Source organism: Glycine max, chromosome 7 (genome assembly GCF_000004515.6).
Source record: "Glycine max cultivar Williams 82 chromosome 7, Glycine_max_v4.0, whole genome shotgun sequence".
In the NCBI taxonomy this organism is placed as follows: domain Eukaryota; kingdom Viridiplantae; phylum Streptophyta; class Magnoliopsida; order Fabales; family Fabaceae; genus Glycine; species Glycine max.
This window is the reverse complement of record NC_038243.2, coordinates 8,733,108-8,756,216: the sequence shown is the minus strand read 5'-3', so window position 1 is coordinate 8,756,216 and position 23,109 is coordinate 8,733,108. Positions and strand designations below refer to the sequence as shown.

The window sequence follows — 23,109 nt, the reverse complement described above, 5'->3', positions numbered from 1 at the left end:
CTGATCGTCACTCCGCAAACTCAGACGATGTTTCTTGAAAAAGAGAATCATCGGCGTAAGGAAAGAGTTGCGAGTTCGAGAATGAGAGGAAGGAGGTTATGAAAAAAATACACGAAACTATTTTGGAAGGTTTTTCTATCAAGAAGAGAATTTCAATTTCTCACCTTTTAGAAGAAAATTAAAATTTCACATTTTTAGTTGTTTAAAATTCAGTTTTAAAATTTCAAAATTTTAAATTCTTCATATAAAACATCTAAACAATAAATTTTAGATTAAAGAAATTTAAATTCTCTGATAAATTACTTTAAGATATTAAAGGAATTATAATATATACAAAAGCAAGAGAATGTCAGGGTGGACCATTACACTAAACATGTGGAAAGCATCAAAGAAGGACCCAATTTTGTATAGAAATTTTGGTCTGCCCATCTTGCAGATCATGTGGAAGAGGCAACCACCCTTATGACAGTTTTTTCACTTACTTCAACCACTTCTGTTTCTCACATGAAAATGAAATGGTAGAAGGAAATAGACAAACAAATAGACATGGGATATATACAAAGAGATGCATAAAGAGATGAAATAGGGTAATGATGTGACATGGTATTGATTTGTACCTCAGGATTTATATATTACAAATAGATAAATAGATTATAGCATAATTATGTCTGAGTGATCTATTTTACAAAATAACTTGCAAGATCTACCCGAAAGATAGCAAAGAACTAGTGGTAAATTCTGGCATCGATCTAGTGGGAAAAGAAAGAACAGGTTTTGCCACTTCTCAAGATCTACCGGGAAGATAGCTAAGAACTTGTAAATTCTGGAAGTCACAGTATATTGTTACCCGGAAGACAGCTAATAACTCTAAAAGGTACTAAAAATACAATTATTATAAGAAAAAGAAAAGAACTTCAAGACGAGAGACTATCAAGAAAGAGGAAGACACATTTGCTGCCACTTGTCCATCCTTTGTAACAGATTTCATCAGAGTCAACAACTTTGATCTCACCTACAGCAACAATAATATTTGGCCCTGACTCTTACATAGCACTAAGCATAGCACACAGTTTGGTCTAGCATTTGAATTCAATTTGTTTGCGCTTGCTTGACATCCACTTTGTTTCAAAATGAATGAAAAGTACAACATAATCATGTTGAGTGATCTGTTTTACAAAATAATTTGAAAGATCTACCCAGATTGCAATGAACTAGTGGTAAATTCTGGAACCGATCTAGCTGGAGAAGAAAGAACAGATTTTGGGGGCATTTCAAGGGAATTCATGTTGCCTTCCAGCATCTCTATTACTTTGCTCATTGTTGGTCTCTCTTGTGGAATTGTTTGAACACACCATAAACCCACTATAGTCATTTTCCTTGCTATCTCTGTTTCTTGTGTGGCTATCACCCCATCAGTTGTCAAATCTCTGCCCTGCTCTAGCCTTTTGTATATCCAATCTGGGAAGTACTCACTTGTTTGACTGGTTTCTGCATTAATATTCTTCTTCACTCCCACCATTTCTAGCAGCATCATTCCATAGCTGTAGACATCAGATTTGTGTGAAATTCCACCGAAGTGTTTGTTGCACACTTCTGGAGCTACATATCCTATTGTTCCCCTAGCATATGACAGGGAAACAATGCTATCTTTCCTGGGAAAAAGCTTTGCAAGCCCGAAATCTGATATCTTGGGACATAGATTCTCATCCAAAAGAATGTTATGTGGTTTTATGTCAAAATGTAAAATTCGAGTGTTGCAACCACTATGCAAGTACTCTAGTCCTCGGGCTATACCTATTGCAATTTGCCACAAATTATCCCAACTCAAGGATGCAGTGGTTTCCAGACCCTTATTGTAAATAAACTTGTCAAGGGAACCATTGGGCATAAACTCATAAATGAGAGCTTTTTTGCGTCCTTCCAAACTGAATCCAAGAAGTGTGACAATATTAACATGAGATGTTCTACTGATGCTAGCAACCTCATTGATGAAGTCTTCGCCATTTCCTTTGGATGCATTCAATATCTTTACAGCCACAGGGCAACCACTGAGTAGCTCTCCTTTGTATACAGCACCAAAACCACCTTCACCCAGTTTAACTTTGAAGGAGTTGGTCATTTTCTTAACTTCGGAAAATTTATATCTCTTCTGTGCTAGTGCTCCATGATGTTTTAAGAACGATTCTATACGTTGGTCATTCTTTAACGTAAACCAAAGTTTTACTTTTGTTGATGACATACATTTAGTACAGCAAATTATGATGCATATCATGAATCCTCCCATTACTCCAGTTGTGATAGCTGTGTTAAAAGATATATAGGAGAATTAGGGGACAAGAAATACTTGAATTCCTTTTATTTCTGGAAGTTAATATTTATCAGTTTAAAATGTATACAACAAACAAGACCCAAATAAATAAGAATATATAAAAACACGACGGTGAATTACCAGTGCTTGTAATTAAATTGAACCATAGATATGGTAAGAATAAGAAGACGGCAGTTAATTATGAGTTTTTTTTTTTTGTTATTTTAAAGACAATTTTAGTTTTTCAATGGATATGAGGTTATTTCCAAACAAGTGTTCCTGACCGAATGCATCATGATATGCAAAGTAAAAGATGATGGTAGTTTGGTGACTTTTTTTTTCGAAAATTGAAAATATATTTTTGAAAAGATTTTTTAAATATTTTCATTATTAAAAAATTTTGAAAAAATAAAATAAACCAATTAATCCAAAACATGTAGATTTTTAAGATTGCCTTTGTATCTCTCCGTTCTTTCTGTCAATTTTTTTTTTATCTCACTGTTCTTTCACTGTGGATAAATAAAAGATTTGTCAATTGTTTTTCATCTCATTTCTATTTTTTTTTCTTTGTATTTTTGTGTTTCTTTCTTGTTAGTCCCATATTTAATGAGTCGCTCTCTTAAATTTATAACTTTTATTGAGTTTTAATAATTGAGTGTTTGAAAGTACTCCTCCTTACGAGAAATAAAGACGCATAAAATAGCGAAAAAAGTTCAAGGAAGACTCTATCTATTACCTATAAGGAGTTTCACCTTCCAATTAATTTTTCCTGCAACAGTCAGCAGGGAAAGCAAAGATGGGTTAGCATTGTGCCAATTCAATGAAGATATTGTAGTTGAATATAACAAACATAAACATGTATATTTATGTACTTTCACCGAAGGCCTCATGAAGAAAGTACACGCTAATGGCTATGGCATGGTATCTGAAGAGAGGCACAATGGGAATTACCAATAACTGTATACTGCACTAACATCATACAATTTAAAAGTTAACCATAAAATATTTTGTTTTCTTTCAAATTAATGATATGACTAGGTTCTAACTGATGAAAAAATCATGACAATGAGACAATGAAATATACAAAATATCAAAGAATTACACAGTTGATTTTGTTACTGAGTCTACAAAAATACAAAATAGTTCATGGCTACATATTATGTAATCCAAATACACTTTGAAACAGTGAAACCATAATCATCTGACATGCAGAATTATAGATAGTTTAAGGCGAGTGTCGGACAGGTCAAAAGGAAAGGCAAAGATCTGGTATACTTTGGTTAGCATATTCTAAAATGGCATATTAGAATAGAAACTGAATTTGTACCTGAAAGAGGGAAATTGAAAATTAAACAACAAAAAAAAGAGGAAATAGAATTTGCACACAGAGAAGGGGGCCTGTGTGTTACGTGCGGCGGCTTGGTTGCTGAACTTCAAGGGTGAGCACCTCCAGAAGAAAAAGAAAGCTAAGGGGAGCAATCTGCTATTTCATTCATTCATTCATTCATGCCTCCAACAAGTGCCATTACACGGATATATATAGCTATGAAGGGGACAAGGCCCGACAAGCACTAACAGAAAAGATAAAGCAAATCACAATATCCTAATAGCAAATATTTTATTATTACACTACACATCTTCTAGAAGATGCGGTGCTAGCCTAAGGTTTGTTGGTTTGCGCTTTCCACGTACTGATGAATGCATGGGTCACAACTAACCATATTGGGCTGAGGTTGTTGCCTTCTGTTTGGGCCTTATACTTCATGCAAACCCTTAGCTTCATGCAATACTATCCCTATCATTCCCGCCCTCATCGAAAACACCTTGTCCTCAAGGTGTTGGGGGATCAGCGCATTGGTTCCAAACGTGATACTGGGATCCCAAGGTTTATTTCGGGGAATTGCACCTGGTTTAGCAGTTGTGCAGAATGCAACGGTCATGTTGGAAGCGTGTATGCGGCCATGGCAGTCCCACAAGGAGGAACAATGCTGAAGAGCTTGGTGAAGGGAATGGTGGTGCGAACGAGATCGGACAAATGAAGAACAGGCCTAGGGCGCGGGCCCAGCCAAGTTGTAGGCCACGACTGTATGGGTACCAAAGGCGGAAGTGGTGGCAGAGGTGGCGGCGGAGGCGTTGTGACTAGCAGAGGTGGCGGCGGAGGCGTTGTGGCTGGCGAAGGTGGCCTGGTCGTTAATGCAGTGAGCGTGGATGATGGAGTTGGCTTGAGCAGTAGAGGCGACGATGGAGTCTGCAGCGGAGTCGGCATGATGGTGGCTGGCGTCAGTGCCTGCGTCGGAAAGGAAGATGAAAAATGTGGAGTGGGATTGCGAGATAGTCGCTGAAGAAGGTTGCCGATGGTGGTGGCCAAGGTGTCAATGGAAGTGGAGAGGTTGTGTTGGCTGAGGGTAAGTTTGGCTAAGGCAGCCTCAAGGCGGTCCTCAGCGGCAAACAAAAATTCAAGGTGATGTGGTGGTTATGGAGGGGGGTAGTGGAGGGTTTCGTATGACGAGTAGGGTGGGTGGTGGTAGGCAGCCATGGAAGCTTCGTATGGTGAGTGGAAGCCATGGAAGGTGGTCATGGGAGCTCCGTACGGCGAGTGACAGCCATGGAAGGCAGCAATAGGAGCTCCGTACGGCAAGTGGCAGCCATGGAAGGCGGCCATGGGAGGTCAATGAAAGCACCAATGTTACGTGCGACGGCTTGGTTGCTGAACTTCGAGGGTCAACACCTCCAGAAGAAGAAGAAAGCTAAGGGGAGCAATCTGCTATTTCATTCATTCATTCATGCCTCCAGCAAGTGCCATTACACGGATATATATAGCTACGAAGGGGACAAGGCCCGACAAGCACTAACAGAAAAGATAAAGCGAATCACAATATCGTAATAGCAAATATTCTGTTATTACACTACACATCTTCCAGAAGATGCGGTGCTAGCCTAAGGTTTGTTGGTTTGCGCTTTCCACGTACTGATGAATGCATGGGTCATAACTAACCATATTGGGCTAAGGTTGTTTCCTTCTGTTTGGGCCTTATACTTCTTGCAGACCCTTAGCTTCCTACAATACTATCCCTATTAGCCTGCTAAACAAACAACAAAAGTATGATCACAATATTTCCAAATGTATTATTACCACTACCACAACTTTTTAAGTATGACTTATCCTTGCAGTTGCAGAGGAACTGATTGCCATCAGATCCACAACGTCCACCACTTTTCTCACGGTCCTGGCAATCAGGTGCAATCCAATTCAAAAGAGACCCCATCTTCAAAATCTCAGGGTAATTCATTCTCAATAAGCTTGTGAAATTAATAGCAGCATTCATGTTCAATGGCACATTAACCATAAACTGGCACTCATTCAAGGAATAGGTTTTGTGCTCCAGTGCCTCCTTATGAAAAACCGCCAAAGAATAATGTGTAGCATTTTTAGCACAATCTACTTCGAAAGTGGGGTAATTTTTAGGTTCTATGGAACAGTTGTAGAAGAAGGAGAGATTCCAATTTTCTGAACGGTAGGTAAATGGAGTTTGATAAAAGGTGTAATTATCTAAGGGAACAGGACACTTGTCCTCATAGACATCTATGTTGGCCACAGTAAATGAGAAGTTAGAGTAGCCACAAAATGATTCTTGTTCATAAGGAATCCAGAAAGGATACTTAATGGGTGGACCATTTCCACAATTTCTTGGTGTACAGGGCTCAAATTTTGGATTGGAAGATAGAACTCTGGTAGCTAAGAAGAAGATAGTAGTAATAATGCAAAGACAACATTGTTGAGGTGTATTGTAATGGAAGAAGATTTGAAGAGTCATTTGGTTGTGGAGATTTGAAAAGGATGAAGATAAGACAAGACAAAAAGAGAAATTGTGTGGAGCCTAAGGTAGGCATTTAGAGGAATATTTTTTTTGATTAAACGTTTAGAGAAAATTTCAAAGTGGTTGGCAGGTATTGTGGAAAATTTTCCATGAAAAAATGCTACTATTTTATAATTGTACGCGGTTTCACAGTATGACAAAGTGGTTAACAACAACCAACAGACGGTGAGTACCATCGTACAGAGCATGGGGATATGCTCTTTGCAATCCATTCTTACTCTTGCCCGCAACACCATTCACACATAAATCATGCCGTTTCCACACATAAATGCATGTTCTTTGAAAATGATGGCCACGATTCTCACCACCATATGAATCAATAAAAGCAAAACTCCTCCTACGAAACCACCACTCTCTTTCCTCTTTCTCCATGACCCTGTGCCTTCTTCTTACTTCCCCACACCAAACAAAAATACTATTCACGCAGAAAACACGTTGTATAGTATTTTCTAGTTCTTGCAAATAGAAATGAGTTAAGGAAGGTAGTAATTTCCAATGAATTAATGTTGAATAAGAAACAAAATTTAAAAGTCAAATTATTGGCGTGCCACAACAACCACAAAATGGCTAAAAGTGAAGCCACATGCCAAAATCATATGAAGATGGAAGTGATAGATGAGTCACCCTTTTGGGAATTTGAAATTCCTAAGTTCCACCCCAATCAGAGGAAAGTACCATTGTGATTTTCCAAACATACAATACAAAAAGATAGTTAAATAGAAAGGTGCTATGTTTGCCATGTTTTGTGCTTTATGGACAATTGAAATTCATTGTTATAAGACATTTTTGGATCGTCCAAATGTTAATTAATTGTTTTTATAATTATTGAATATAATTGTAGGCGATTTGTGTGTATCATTGATTTTATTTATGTACCCAAAGATAATAGGTACTACTAATTGGTGCATATTTAATTACCAAATAATGTTAAGAGTTTTATTAGTATTATCATGTTTGTATGATGTGTGTTGTTGTATCACCCGAAGGAGAGCATCAACATATATTTATCGTTATCTGAATGAATCATATATCGTTATCTCTGTGTGTGTGTGTGTGTGTGTGTGTGCTGGAACATTAATGAGTACATTGACCACCATGAAGTTTAATGGTTCACGTACTATGCATGAAAATATCATTGAAATGACCAACATGAAAGCAAGACTTAAGACCTTGGGAATGAATGTAAATGAGAATTTCCTTGTTCAGTTTATTTTGATTTCATTACCATCTGAATATGACCTGTTCCAAATGAGCTATAATACCATGGAAGATAAATGGAATGTGCATGAATTGCACAATATGTTAGTTCAGGAAGAAATGGGGCTTAAGAATCAAGGAAGTCACTCAGTCCATTATGTAAGTCACCAAGGGAATCAAGGAGCTGAAAATAAATTTATCAAGAAGCATAATAAAGGCAAATGGCCATTAAAGATCAATGACGACTCTTTGCAAATCCAGAAGAAGGTATCAAAGGGCAATAATTACCAATTTTTGTAGGAAACCTAGACACTTCCAGAAGGATTGCCTAAAGCGTAAGTCTTGGTTCGAAAAGAAATGTGAGCTTAATGATCATGTATGTTTTGAATCAAACTTAACCGAAGTTCCTATAATACATGATGGATTGATTTTGGATGTATGACTCATGATTCTAATACTATGTAGGGATTACTTACAATCAAAATCATAAATCCAAATTAGAAGCTCGTCTTCATGGGTAATAGAGTGAAAGCTCTAATAGAAGCAGTCGAGACTTATCATTTAAAACTCGACACTAGACATCATTTAGATTTACTAGAAAATCTTTATGTACCTAGTTTATCTAGGGATTTTGTTTCATTATCTAAACTTGATGCTACTGGATACTATTTTAATTTTGGTAATGGATGTTTCAGTTTATTTAAGCATAATCATCTCATTGGTACTAGTGTTCTTTAAGATGATTTATATAAATTGAAATTAGATGATTTGTATGCTGGAACTGTTTTAACTCTGCATCATAATGTTGACACTAAACACAATTTAATGAATAAACGATCTGCTTTCTTATGGCATACAGATTTAGGTCACATTTCCAGAGAAAGGATGGAAAGATTAATAAAGAATGGAATTCTTCCTGATCTAGATTTTATTGATCTGAATATTTGTGTGGATAAGGAAAAAAAAAACAAAATATACAATGAAAGGAGATACAAGAAGCACTCAGTTTCTTGAAATTGTGCATACTGATATTTGTGGACCTTTTGATGTTGATTCTTTCAGAAAGGAAAAATACTTTATTACCTTTATTAATGATTATTCACGTTACAGTTATGTCTACTTACTGCATGAGAAATCTTAAACAATGGATGCCTTAGAAATTTACTTGAATGAAATAGAAAGACAATTAGATAGAAAGGTGAAAGTTATTAAATCTGAAAGAGGTGGTGAGTATTACCGAAGATACAATGAAATTGAACAACACCTAGGCCCATTTGCTAAACCTCTTCAGAAATATGGCATTTGTGCACAATACACAATGCTTGGTACACCACAATAAAATGGTGTACCAAAAAGTCGTAATAGAACTTTAATGGATATGGTTAGGAGTATGTTAAGCAATTCAACTTTATTCATATCTTTGTGATGTATGCCTTGAAAACTGCCATGTATTTGTCGAATAGGATTCCTAGCAAGGCAGTTCAAAAGACACCTTTTGAACTGTGGATGAATAGGACACCTAGTATAAGGCACTAGCATGTTTGGGGTTGCTAGACAGAAATAAGGATTTATAATTCACAAGAAAGAAAATTGGATGCAAGAACAATCAATTAATATTTCATTAGTTATCCAAAAAATTCAAAGGAGTATATGTTTTATAGTCCTAATCATAGTATGAGAATTGCCGAAACTGGAAATGTAAGGTTCATTGAAAATGGTGAAATCAGTGGGAGTCCAATTTCACGAGATATGGAAATTAAAGAAGTTAGAGTGTAAGTCCATTTAGCTTGTGCTGATAGCAATAAAGTGATTGCTCCTTTAGTTGTTGTTCAAAACAATAATGAAGAAGAGCAACACAATAATGAGTCCATGATACATACTAAACCTATTGTGGAAGAACCACAAGAAGTAGCATTAAAGAGGTCTCACAGAGAAAGGAGATCAACTATTTTGAATGACTATGTGGTATACCTACATGAAACAGAAACAGTTTTAAACATTAATAATAATGATTCAGTTTTGTTTCTACAAACTGTAAGTTATGATAATTCTGAAAAGTGGTTAAATGCCATGAATGAAGAGATAAATGTCATGTAAGTTTTGTTTAGGACCTTAAAGAATTGTCAAAGGATTGTAAGTGGGTCTTCAAAATTAAACGTGATTTTCATGGCAACCTTGAACATTATAAGACTAGACTTGTTGCCAAGGGATTTATTCAGAAAGATAACATTGAGAAACGTTTTCATCAGTATCATGAAAGGATCTTTTTAGGATTATCATGACATTAGTAGCCCATTATGACTTGGAGCTACATTAGATGAATGTGAAAACTGCATTTCTTAATGGAAATTTAGAGGAGATCGAATGTTTATATGGACCAACCAATGGGGTTTTCAGTTGAAAGAAAGGAACACATGGTGTGCAAATTAAATAAATCAATATACAGTCTTAAGTAAGTTTCCTGCCAATGGTATTTGAGGTTTAATGATACCATTGCTTTCTTGAGATTTAAGGAAAATATTGTTGATCAGTGTATATATCTGAATGTCAGTGGGAGTAAGGTTATTTTTCTAATTTTGTATGTTGATGATATCTTGCTTGTAATTAATGATCTCTCTAGCAACTTTGAAGTGAAAGATATGGGTGAGGTAAGCTATGTTATGGGAATAGAAATCTTCTGTAATAGACCACAAGCATTGTTAGGCTTATCTCAGAAAGCATATATCAATAAAGTACAAGAGACATCCAAGATGGAAAGGTGTTCAACATTACATATTCCAATTTAGAAAGAGGACAAATTTAGTTTTGCGCATTGTCCTAGAAATGACATGGAATGAAAAGAAATGAAAGCAATTGCGTATGCATCAGATGTTGTTGCATCTACCATGGAAGCTGAATTTGTAGCATGTTTTGAGACTACAATTCAGATTAATTGGCTGCAGAATTCTATTTTAGGGCTTGGAATTGTTGACAGTGTTGCCAAGCCGTTGAAAATATATTGTGATAACTCCACAACAATATTTTTTCTAGAAACAAAAAGTATTTTAAGGGTGCTAAGCATATGGAATTGAAGTACTTTGACATGAAAGAAGAAGTTTAGAAACAAAGAATGTCAGTAGAACATATTAGCACAAACCTGATAATAACTGATCCTTTGACAAATAATAAATGTTCAGTCCATGTTGAGGTAGAAAAAAGAGAAAAAAAAAAGAAAGTTATAGATATTGTCAATAGTGGCCTGGTCCAAGTCTTTTAGCATAGGAGAGTTAGTTTGTCTTTTTAAGTTTTAGCTAGAGAGTTGCTCATTTGTTCAAGAAACCTAAGGCTCAATGGGTTAGTGGGCTCGAAACTCCCCAAGAAATTAATACTAAGAGAGAAAAAGACGCATACACCATGTGGAACTGTTAGAACAAAGGATGAAAGTTTGAAAAAAAAAGAAAAAAAAAGGCTTCAAGTCCCACATCGCTCAGGTTAAACACTTGAATAGTGTTTCACTCCCTATATATAGAGAGCTCATTTCTTCATTTTTCCTTGTCCCAGTTGAGAAGCATTTCCCCAACTTTTCTTTCTCCCTCCCATTTTTCAGCCGATGCATTTTCGACAAACTTCTCCCTCTTTCTTTCTGTCGCTCTATAATTTCGGTTGGCTATAATAGTGACTTTTTAAGTCATAATTTCGGTTGGCTATAAGAGTGACTTTTTAAGTCATATTTTCGGTTTATAAGAGTGACTTTTTAAGTCATATTTTCGGTTGGCTATAATAGTGACTTTTCAAGTCATATTTTCGGGTGGCTTTAGAGTGACTTTTCAAGTCATACAAAAGGGTGTAATTCTAGAAAGGTTCCCTCAGTACAGTGGGAATCTTATACAGTGATCTGGGCTGTTTTATCCTGGGGACTTCGTGATTGATAATCTGCTTGCACAATTTTTGGCAGTGCCACGAAACGTCTTAAAAAGTGACATTGTCCGCGACTCAACCAGTAATTTTTTCGGTTTGCCATAAACTATTGTTACAACAGGAATTCATATACACATTCAACTATTTACATTAAGTAAAGTTGAAATAGATCCGAGAAAAGCAATTCACAAAAGTTTCTCAAATGACTCTAGAATATAACATAAAACAATATTTTAATATGAAACTTTTTGTGCATGGACCCACGAAAAAGGGAAGAGAAATGAGTTCTCTGCATAACACTTCAAAGCCATCAGAGCTAATCCAATGTTTTCCTCCAACGGGTTAAAAATGCTTTTTTCGGTTTCTTAACTATGTGCTGCCAGTGAGCAATGCATCGTTGGAGTTGGAGTTGCCCTTACTTATTTTATGTACGTGGGAGAAAGATAGGAAAAAATGGAATAAAATAAAATGGTCTAATTTGAAGTCCTATTGAGTATTCTATTTTTAAAGAAAAATCAAATGTCTAAGAAATAGATTTCCTAGTTTAATTACCTACCAAAGTGAATAAGGCAATAGATTAGCAGCACTATACTATATGGTCTAACCATGAACCAAACAGTTAGATAGGTTGTTATGGTTTAGTCTCATAATCAAATTTTACAGTCAAATCAATTAGTAATAGTTAACTTTGCAAAAGATTTTTCTTCTTTTCAAGTGACGTATATAAATACTTCTCAACTAATTTGCTGTGCAATTAATAACTATATATCGAGAAGGAATTGAGTTTTGACAAGGTCAATGACATGAATTGGAAGATTCCGAATGGCAAGTGGAATTTAAAGAGATGCATCATTAATCATCTTCAACTCTTGGCATTAGGAAACCTCCAAGTTGATTTTTTTTTAATGATAGAAAAAGGACAGAACATTGATTTGTATATATATATTTACAATCACTTGGGTACCTTTGTATTGTGCAATAATGAGAGTAAACACTAAAAAATATAAGTAAAATGAAATGAAAAAGAAAATTGATATATATATATATATATATATATATATATATATATATATATATAATATGCCTAAAATTAATTTATTAAAAAATACACATTAAGATCAAAAGAGATTTTTAATGTTCACGTATGTGACAAATTTTATATTTACACAATCTGTGGTCGACATGAATTACAATGGGATGAAACGGCCAGAAACCAACGAATACAATAATAAAATATCTTAAAAAGACATGGTAGAATTAAATTGGGATACTCTAAACTACACTTATTAACACAACGAAAAATCAGTCAATTAAAGCATCCAAAATGAACCAACACATCTAATCAAGCCATAGGAGTCAATCTAATCTACCTGTTGCAAGTATAATTAAATTCTAAATCTTAATAAAAGCAATGAATTGAGTAGAGTTGTGAATATGAGCAAAGATTTCAATAATATAAAAATCTACAATATTTTTTCAAAAGAGATTAAATGAGTTATCTTGTACCTTTTTTGCAACTTTTGGCTTCAGTTCTGCCTTCTGAGCATAAACACCTCGATTGCTTAGTGGCTTGGTCGAATCTGCAATAGCCATTAGACTCCTCGCACACTGCACAATCCTGAGCTCTCATCCAATCAAGCACGAATCCTTTCTGCATAGCATCACCAAAACCAGTGATCAAACCACTAATTTCAATCTCATCCTTCTTCACAGTCACCACAACATGCTCCTCACAGCGCCTAAGCCAATCATAGCCATTACTTTCAGCTCCATCCCCGGTCTTAAACACGTAAGACTGATACTTATCATGTTTCATGCACCCTATGGGCTGAATAGATGAAGGGTAAGAACTGCAGTTGAAATAGAAACTGAGGTTAAAATCTAATGAGCTGAAAGATAAAGGGAGATTGTGTAGGGAAACATTGTGTCGAGCCCTTGGACATGGTTGTCCCAACACATCTATGTCAATCAGTGTGATTGAATGATTATCATAGTTTATATCCGTGACTTGGTATCTGTTAGTTGGCAAAATCAAGATGGCTTGGTCATCCAAACATTCAAGGCCAAATTCAGGGTAACCGCAAAATTCTTGAACGTTGGTGTTGGATTTCTTCCAAAAAGGGTAGCTGATGTTGAGGTTACCACATTTAGAAGGTTCACATGTTGTTGATGTATTGAGGGTTTGAGCATGACATGTCACAAGGATGATGGACAGTGCAAAGAGGGTGCAAAAGGGTTTTGACATGGCTTAGTTACTCAGATACGCAAAGCTAATAGTACCAAGGGTGTTGATTATGAGTGAGGTGATGAAATTGATACTTGAATATATAGTTGTAAATTTTCTTCAATGTGATTAGGCAGTCAAAGAAAATTTTCTTAGGGGTCTAATTCATTAATTAGAAATAGAAATTAAGGGGCGGTCCATGTGTAAGTGGGAAAAGAATATGCCATGCATGCCCAAGTGGCCCGGCAGCAAGGTGACGTATTATAACTCTTGGTACTTTATGAAGTTATTTTATAAAAAAAATTATTTGTGTACATACTATTTGATATTTTGGGAGTTAAGAAAATTAATATAAAAAATTGTTGGTACAATGAACGATATGAAGGGATAAGAAAAAAGAATTAGAGATAAATTATATGAATTGATAATATTATTCAAGGGTTATAAAGGAAAATATCAGGAAACGTTACTAGAAGTCAAAGTTGAATTCACACTTATAAGAAAAGGAGGAAAAACTGAGAACGGAAAAACCAAATCGTGAAGCTGTAAAGAAGGAACCACCTAATACTTGTATTGTAGGGGACCATCTGAGATGGACACAGCAATACTAGGAAAAATGTGCAGTCAATTATCTAGTTTTTCTCAACGTCGAGTCAACAAACGTAACTGTAACTGAAACTTCCCAGAGATTATTGAGTAAATTTGTGTTAGAAATATGAATTTTTAATAATTATTTTTATTATAATTATAAGTACCACTTTTTTACTACTATTTATTTATTGAGGAGAGATACACTTCAACATAATATAATATTAGAAATTAATCTTATTCCACTCTGTTCTTGTTTTTGGGTGATGTAGTGTATGTATGTCTGTCCCGAAGATAGAACAATTAATACCCAAGCTTATACCTATAATTTATACGACATGCTGAGGAGAGCAAAAAATAAGTGAGAGAACTATTAAGTGGGGACTAGGAAGGCAGCTGGATAGGGAACTTCAGACACTGATTGCATTATTGTAAAAAAAAAATGATAATTTGGTTTAAAAAAAGTAATTATTGACTGATTTTGTTGAATTGGAGGATTCCTACTTCCTAATGGGAACCAGATGCAAATTTAAGAGCAAAGAGATGGCTTGGCAAAGTATGAAGACGATTTTGCTACAACAATAAGTTGGTTGGAGAAAAGAGGAGCGAGGATAGGATAGAAGACATACTTTTAGAAGAGTGCAGGGCGTGAGATCCATCAGGGGGATAATGGCATGAATTTTGGTCAATGCGAACACCATGTCTCGAGCAATTTCCTTCACTTCCCAGGCATATGAGCTCGAATAGGTCACCGCCACCACATTCAGGGTCTCGGTGGTCGTGTCCCCATAAAGGATACGAGATGTTGGTCAGATTTCCGCATTTGTATGATTGCTCTTTGCATTCCGAATAATTGTATGCGGCTTCAAACTATGGCAGAGTGGTTAACAACAACCAAGAGACGGTGAGTACCATCGTACGGAGCATGGGGATATGCTCTTTGCAATCCATTGTTACTCTTGCGCGCAACACCCTTCACACATAAATCATGCCGTTTCCACACATAAATGCATGTTCTTTGAAAATGATGGCCGCGATTCTCACCACCATATGAATCAATAAAAGCAAAACTCCTCCTACGAAACTACCACCCTCTTTCCTCTTTCTCCATGACCTTGTGCCTTCTTCTGACTTCCCCACACCAAACCAAAATACTATTCACGCAGAAAACACGTTGTATAGTATTCTCTAGTTCTTGCAAAGAGAACTAAGTTAAGGAAGGCAGTAATTTCCAATGAATTAATGTTGAGTAAGAAACAAGATTTATCATTGAAGTCAAATTATTGGCGCGCCACAGCAACCACAAAATAGCTAAAACTGAAACCACATACCAAAATCATATGAAGATGGAAGTGACAGATGAGTCACCCTTTTGGTAAATGAAAATTCCTAAGTTCCACCCCAAACAGAGGAAAGTACCATTATGATTTTCCAAACATACAATACAAAAGATAGTTGAATAGAGAGGTGCTATGTTTTCTGCTTTCTTCTTAGAAACATGCAAAGCATCCTTCATAGCCTCTCTTAGAACAGAACATTGATTCTATTCTTGCACCCCCAGACCCTTCAAATTGTAGAGTTTCAAGTCAAAGATAAGATGCATTTAATGCATAATGAAAATTAAATTTTTACCATTAAGGTTTAGGTGGTTTAAATTTAAAGTGGAAGATTACATCAGATTTGTGTGAAATTCTGCCAAATTTTCTGGAGCTACATACCCTAATGTTCCTCTGGCATCAGACCTGGAAATAATACTTTCATTTCTAGGACAAGGCTTTGCTAGCCCAAAATCAGATATCTTGAGGCAGAACTTCTCATCCAAAAGAATGTTGTGGCTTTATGTCAAAATGTAAAATTCGAGTGTTGCATCCCTTATGCAAGTACTCTAGTCCTCGGGCTATCCCTTAGGCAATTTGCCACAAATTATCTCAACTCAACAACAAAGATGCCTAAAGCTCCTTACTGTAAATAAGCTTGTCAAGGGAACAATTATGCATGAATTCATAGATGAGAGCTTTCTTGTGTCCTTCCAAACAGAATCAAAGAAGTATGACTACATTAACATGAGAAGTTCTACTGATACTAGCAACCTCATTGACAAAGTGTTTGCCATTTCCTTTGGATGCATTCTATCATTACAGCCACAGGGCAACCGCTGTGTAGCTCTCCTTAGTATACAACCCCAAAACCACCTTCACCCAATTTTACTTAGAAGGAGTTGGTCATTTTCTTGACTTCGAAAAATTTGTCTCTTTTGTGCTAGAGCTCCATGATAACTAATTAGTTTTGTAAGCAATTTAATGATAAATTAATCTTAAAAAATATAATTTATTGTCAAATTGATTCTTGTACATTACAATTTAATGACAAAATGGTCTCACAAATTTAATAGCAACACTAACTTGTCATACTATTTTCACATTTAAAAATAAAATTTATATTTTTCATCTCTCAAAAATTAATTTATCATCACATTATACATTTCGGGACAAAAATTTGTTTAATTATAATAAGTACACATGCATCACACATCAACCTCGATCAAGTAAAAATGCTATATACAATTATTCTCAGACAAATTGGAATGAAAATGCTATGGATATTATCTATGAAGAATGGGAGACATGAACAAACCAAAATCAATAAACCATTCTTCAAAACTAGTGTGGTTTTCTACGTGACCAATAAAATTAATGATATGGAGACTATATGAACACATGAGCAACAACAGTCAACACTACCATATAAAACCAATCTGAGAGAAATAGAAACATTGATTAAAAGAAAATGGAAACGTTGATTTGCCAAAGAACATATTCACATTAAACCCCCAAAGTTTAGCATTCCCATCTAGCATACAAGCAACACTGTTATTTTCAATTATTATCTTTTTTACTCTGGTCTTGAGCAAAGCTAAAAATTGTCAGATTATGTAGAAAAAAAAAGGCTTTTGGGTTAAATATAAAGACTCTTGAAATCACTTGAAGGATGAGCACTAACCGTAGAATAGTCAATTATTTAGATGCTTCGATGATTTGGACAATATGTTTTATGCATGTCGAACTCGACAATTTAGACAGAGCAGGCAAAAGTGAAGGAAGCCATCTCAATGAAATGAAGTTTTACAGTGTGTGTGGCAATTGGCAATATATGGAGTTCCAATAACCAATGACATAACAATTTAGAAACACCCTGTAAAAATTCTTATTTTCTTGATTAATTTCAATATCAGAACAGGCCAGAACCTTAAAAAAAATGAGATAAAAGCAAAGCTAGATGTTGGAATCTGTTTACTATAGACGGAACAACCTCTTTTACATGTAAACTAAATCAATAGATGGCACAACCTGTTCTTTGTCACACACCCCTCAAACTGATAAAAAAAAAAAAACACTAGCATTAGATATAATGCAATAGAATATAGTTTTTTTTTATGTTTGACATCAAAGATAACCTTTAGAGTTTAAAATGGAGGAAAATAAAAATTTCGCGAAAAGATATTAAAGGAATTATAATATATACAAAAATTGACAGAAAATAAGGAAAGGAGGCAAAAAAGTATTGGTATGAAATTCTATATATTAATAATAGCAATGATTACATTATTTATAGTTTGTACAGTGGGAAAGAAGGACCTAAAACCTAGGAGGATAAGATAGAATCAAAGCATATTCTTGTATTATTTATGGACAACTCATAAATGTAATATATATACAAGAAAAATAAGAGAAGGGAAATAATGCTCTGTTGTCATATATTGTTGCTAGACATGGCAAGAAAACCCGTACTTGTGGGTACCCATCTGAATCCGTCCCGACTTTGACGGGTAATACTCGAGTTAACCGGATATGGATTCGGGTTCGGGTTTTTTCCGATAACCAAAAGTCAGGTACGGGTATGGGATTACTACATCCGCCCCAACCCCAAACCTGAACCCGTCCCGCCACTTAAAATTTTTAAAATTTTTGCATAATTTAATCAAAAGATCTAAAATTTTTATTACTAGTTAATTTTATTTTAAATTTTTACATAATTTAATATTCTTTTCTTAACAATTTTTGTAGACACATGCACTATAATAAATTTATTGATATATAAGTAGTTAAACAAATGTTTAACAATCAATTTATTTTTCTAAAATCAAATTTTTAATATTTTCTTTACAAAAAAAATGTTTTTTTTAATTTGAATCGGATACGAGACGGGATCAGGGATACCCGATACCCAATGGGTACGGGGATGAGATAATAAATTTTAACTTATTCTTGAAATTTTCATTTTGTTCTCTTTTTTATTTTATTTTAGTAGTTTATGATTACTGCTTCTTTATACAATTTTTTGTGGTTGTTGCTTACCTTACTTGCAATCAACATCACCCAATACACTCCCCCAAATTTGTCTTGAATCAAAATGCTCTCTTATAACCTAAGGAAAGGTAAATGGAGATTATAATTTCAATCAAGCTCAAGGTTCAACTCATTCAATCAAATTCAAGCTCAACATGGGTGCAAGGGTTTCATCATTCATGAACAGGGTAAGGCTATTTGGCTAAGTGGTTAAATCAATCAATCATGGCCTTCATCATTTCCAAATCATGCATCCATTTAGTATTCAGAGATTCATGCAAAAATCGATACTTGATGCTAGTCGTTCTCTCACAATTTAAGTTCAGACAACTCACCAGGTTATAGCCAATGATTACCTTCACTATTTACCTATCAAACAAACTAACATTTTAACTCACACCCCTAATTCATGTTCTTTCTCTTCTAACTACTACATACTCATTCAAAGCATGTGATCTACTATCACAATTCACTCAGTTCACGCAATCAATCACATTCAAACCAATCAACAAACACCAAAGGTTTAAACCAAAACATGTTTAAAAAAAGAAAATCAACCACTGTGCATAGTTTAAAAACTGTAAACTATTCCAAAAACTATAAAATTATGCTTTGTAAGTAAATAAAACTAAACTAAAACTAAAATTAAAAAACTGTATCTAAATAGCAGAAAAATAAATGAGTCCAGTCTTCAATCATCCTATGCCAGTGCTAGATCATCCTGAGGTGTGGATGGGGCATCCTGGGCTGGTGTAGGAATGGAATCCTGTGCTGATGTGGGCCAGGGGTCCCAGGTAATCTGTGTTGTTGTCATGTCTGCAACATAATCAACATCTACAGTGGTATCTCCCTCGTTAGTGGCCTCCAAAGGCGTGGCGACAAGCGTGTCCTCTGGTGTCACCTCTGGCCCTGGCTGCGGTAGGAGCCTCACCTCCCCCTGCAAGATAAGGCTGGACTCCTGGCCAGGCCACCTAGGCCATGAAATCCTCCATGTTGATGATGGGTCGATGCTGAGCCAAATCATGAATGCTCTACATCACCAGGCATAAGTTGTGGTGAAGGCTCTATAGCATCGGCACCAAAACGTCTGTGCTTTGAGCAGAGGGGCCGGAGGGTGCTGTGACTATTGGAGGGGTAGGAGCAGGAGCTAGTGGTGGTATTGGTGTTGAGGTAGAAGCTAGAGCAGAAGTGGTGGCATCAGAAGGTCCCCGAGCCTTAGTCTTGCAGGTCCCCAGAAAGGTGATCGTGGGATCATCCGGGTTCCAGTAGTTCATTCAGATATATGCCAAATTAATGGCAAGGCTCAGAGATTCAAAAGTCAATGAATTAGGAACAGCTCCCTGGGCGATGCATAGAGCAATGATGAGTGCCTGAAATTTGAACCTGGAAGAGTTGGATTGGGCCATCTGCGAGATCTGACTACAGATGATCGAGCCCACATCCATGTCCATCTTCATGACAAGTCCGTATACCAACCTCGCCCTATCCATGTTCAGATCAAAAGTATGAGAGGTGGGGGCGAGGTTGGAGTATGATAAAACACTCTAGGTCTGGGCAAGAGTGGTGAGGTCCTTCCTTAGAAGCTTCCAAGGCACTCTCTCAGCGTTCAGAACAAATCCTTACCCTGGAATGCAGAGCTTGGATGCAAGCTCCTGTGGGTTCGTATGTGAATGGCAGAACCTGGAATATATGGAGTACCTCTCCCCTGGCTCCAAAACCACAAGGGTCTCCAGGAATGTGTTGAGGGTCTCATCATCAAACTTAATCAATTTGCCCCTCACTCTGACCTGCCTCAGGGACTTATCTTCTGGATCGAACAAATAAGCATAGAATTCCTTGACCAGGGCCACATCAATGCAACCATCAAGCTGCCTGGTCAAGGCCTTGTGCCACCTCCTCATCTCGAGCTCCTTTCGGAACTCGTTGTACTGGGTCATGTATAAATCAACATTCCTTTCTAGGAGGATATTTTTGGCATGTACATTTTGCTCATAACGTTCCCAGGCGACCTCGAAAACGAATCTTGTAGTATCGTAAGGTTCTTGAGGTAAGGAGGTGGATGATTTTCTCTTCCTAGAGGCCATCTGCATCAAAAGAATCATAGGAAAGAAAATTAGACAAATTTTATTGAAGACTACAAATAGAAAAATAAAACAGAAAAAAGGACTGGGCGCTTAGCAAGATAGACTCTCTTAGTGCCCCTTTAGAAAATAACATGATACGCTTAGTGCGAAGGGCACGCTTAGCACGACTACTAAAAAATAAAAACTCTAGCTAAGCGAGACACCCTCGCTTAGCTAAAAAAACACAATGGCTAAGCGAGCATGGCTCGCTAAGCCTTATTCTCGAACAGAGAGCTAATTGCACTTAGCAAGCATGGCTTGCTAAGCGCGACACATTAAATAGGCTTAGCGCCAGTGGCCACTTAGCCTGACTTGACCACTGGAACATAAATGGCTTAGTGAGCAGGCACACTAAGCCTTATTCTAAAATAGAGAAGAAATTGCGCTTAGCGAGCACGACTCACTTAGCGCATGAACAAAATTATGCAAAACTAAATTGTCGTAGGCTTAGCGAGACAGACTCACTTAGCCTAGGCTTAGCCAGACTTCAAAGGCATGGTGGCTTAGCGAGCGTGGCTCGCTTAGCCACAACCAGAATACCAACAACCTCTATGAATCAGACTTAACTAAACTGACTCGCTAAGCGCGGCATGTCGGCTTAGCGAGTTCATACGAACTCAGAAATTAAAACTTAAAATTTAAATGCTCGCTTAGCCATAGTGCAGTGGCTTAGCGAGTTCAGACATATATGCATAAATTTAAACAAAACTGATGAATGTGCTTAGCGGGATAGGGCCCACTAAGCGTGTTCATCTGAAAACCCAGAAATTCATCCAAAACGGATGAACTCACTTAGCAAGTACATTGAAATTTCTTGAAAAAAATTGGGGCTTTGAAGCCTTAACTCCCTAGACACTTTCAGGCATAGGAAATATAAGCAAAAGCCTTCAAATGAACCTACATTATACGCTAAACTAAAGCCCTAACAACATATAATCAAACAACTAACTACTCAACAGCAACAGCAACACAGAATCAAATTCACAGAGAAAGTAAAGTTGTCTTCTACCCTAGGGTTCAAAATTGAAATTCAAAATGACAAGGGACTGAAGTACTTACTTGGATTGCAGAGATTAGTGAGAAAAATGAAGGCAAGATGCAAAAAGGAAGTGTGAGTATAATGCAGGAATTGCCAATGATTACCAGAAGTGAGAGGAAGGAGGTTATATGATTGTGCAAAAGTAGCTGCCTAAGGAAGTTATGTATTATTTTTTACAGTTTCGATCTGCTCGTTAAGTGCGAGTGACTCACTAAGCGAGCACTCAGTGACGTTTGAATTTTCAGGATTTGAACTCATGCACTTAGCGAGACAGGCTCGCTTAGCCCAATTCAAAAATTAGAAAACCCGAGAAGGCTTTGGGCTTAGTGCATAGATGTGCGCTTAACGAGTTATGCAGCTCTTATTGGTCTGCAACTTTCGCTAAGCAGGACATGGTCGGCTTAGCGGATTAAATGCCTCAAGATGCAGTAGTGGGGTCGCGCTTAGCGAGATGGTCTCACTTAGTGCCATGCCATTCTAGAGAGTGTTTTGGGCTTAGCGAGTATGACCCGCTTAGCCCAATTGACATGAGGGTCCAAGCAAAGGGCCTTTTGCACTTAGCACACAGACGCGCTTAGTAAGAGACTATGTTGCGCTCAGAGAGCTGACTCGCTTAGCCCTATTCCATTAAATGCAAATCCAGATAGGTTTTTGGGCTTAGCGCAACTGTCTCACTTAGCGAGACCCCTTCAGCCAATGGGTGGGGGTTGGCATGCTTAGCGAGAGACACTACTCGCTCAGCGCATGGGATATGTCTCACTTAGCACACAGGACGCATTGAGCGAGTGGATGACTGAAAATTTTTCTAAGTTCTTTCCTCATCAAATGCTTCAGAGAAGCTTTTGCCAACCCCTCTATCATACAAAATAGACTAAATTCTGACTCTAGCAATCTCAAATAAGCTAAAACTTAGCTACATGCAATGATAAACAGAAAATAATGATTGAGAAAATAAAGAAAAAGCTAGGTTGCCTCCTAGTAAGCGCTTCTTTAACGTCACTAACTTGACATATGCTACCTCTAAGGGTCCTATGAAATCTTAGCTCTGGCAATCTGAGCTATCTTATTCTCAATCTTATCCCTTTTGGAATAGACACTACGGTCAATTGAATGTTTTGTTGTATCAAACAAATCAAATGTGACCTTTTGGTCATCCACACTCATTTCCAGATTACCTTTCCCCATACATAGTTGGCTGTTAACATGAAGGGACGACCTAAAATCAGCAGAATTTTAGCATCCTCCTCAATGTCCATTATCACGAAATCTACAGGGAAAGTAAATTGACACAGTTTGACCAACACGTCTTCCACTACGCCATATGGCCTTGTAATTGAGTGATCTGCCAACTGCAATGTCGTTCTTGTTGGCATGATGTCCAGCTCTCCAATCCTTCTGCACATGGATAGAGGCATCAAATTAATGCTAGCCCCTAAGTCAATAAGGGCTTTTCCAACTGACACAGCACCAATTGAGCAAGGGATTGTGACACTCCCTGGATCCTTGCAT

The 23,109-nt window shown here is 36.7% G+C and overlaps 1 protein-coding gene across 3 annotated transcripts in view; it reads right to left on the bottom strand.

The window, feature by feature from the left end:
• Positions 1-610: 610 nt before the first annotated feature.
• LOC100796618 (LEAF RUST 10 DISEASE-RESISTANCE LOCUS RECEPTOR-LIKE PROTEIN KINASE-like 2.1) overlaps positions 611-23,109 on the bottom strand; it is a 62,345-nt gene continuing 39,846 nt past the window's right edge. The window contains exons 1-3 of one of the 3 annotated variants that reach the window (XM_006583355.4): positions 12,787-13,674; positions 3,045-3,077; positions 611-2,301 (exon numbers count right to left, since the gene is read on the bottom strand). In XM_006583355.4, coding sequence (XP_006583418.1) covers positions 1,193-2,301; positions 3,045-3,077; positions 12,787-13,525 — 1,881 coding nt within the window. In that variant the 5' untranslated portion in view covers positions 13,526-13,674 and the 3' untranslated portion in view covers positions 611-1,192. Of the gene's footprint in view, positions 2,302-3,044; positions 3,078-12,786; positions 13,687-23,109 lie in introns of those variants that run through there. The other 2 variants (XM_014777881.3, XM_006583356.4) reach the window with 2 other exon arrangements.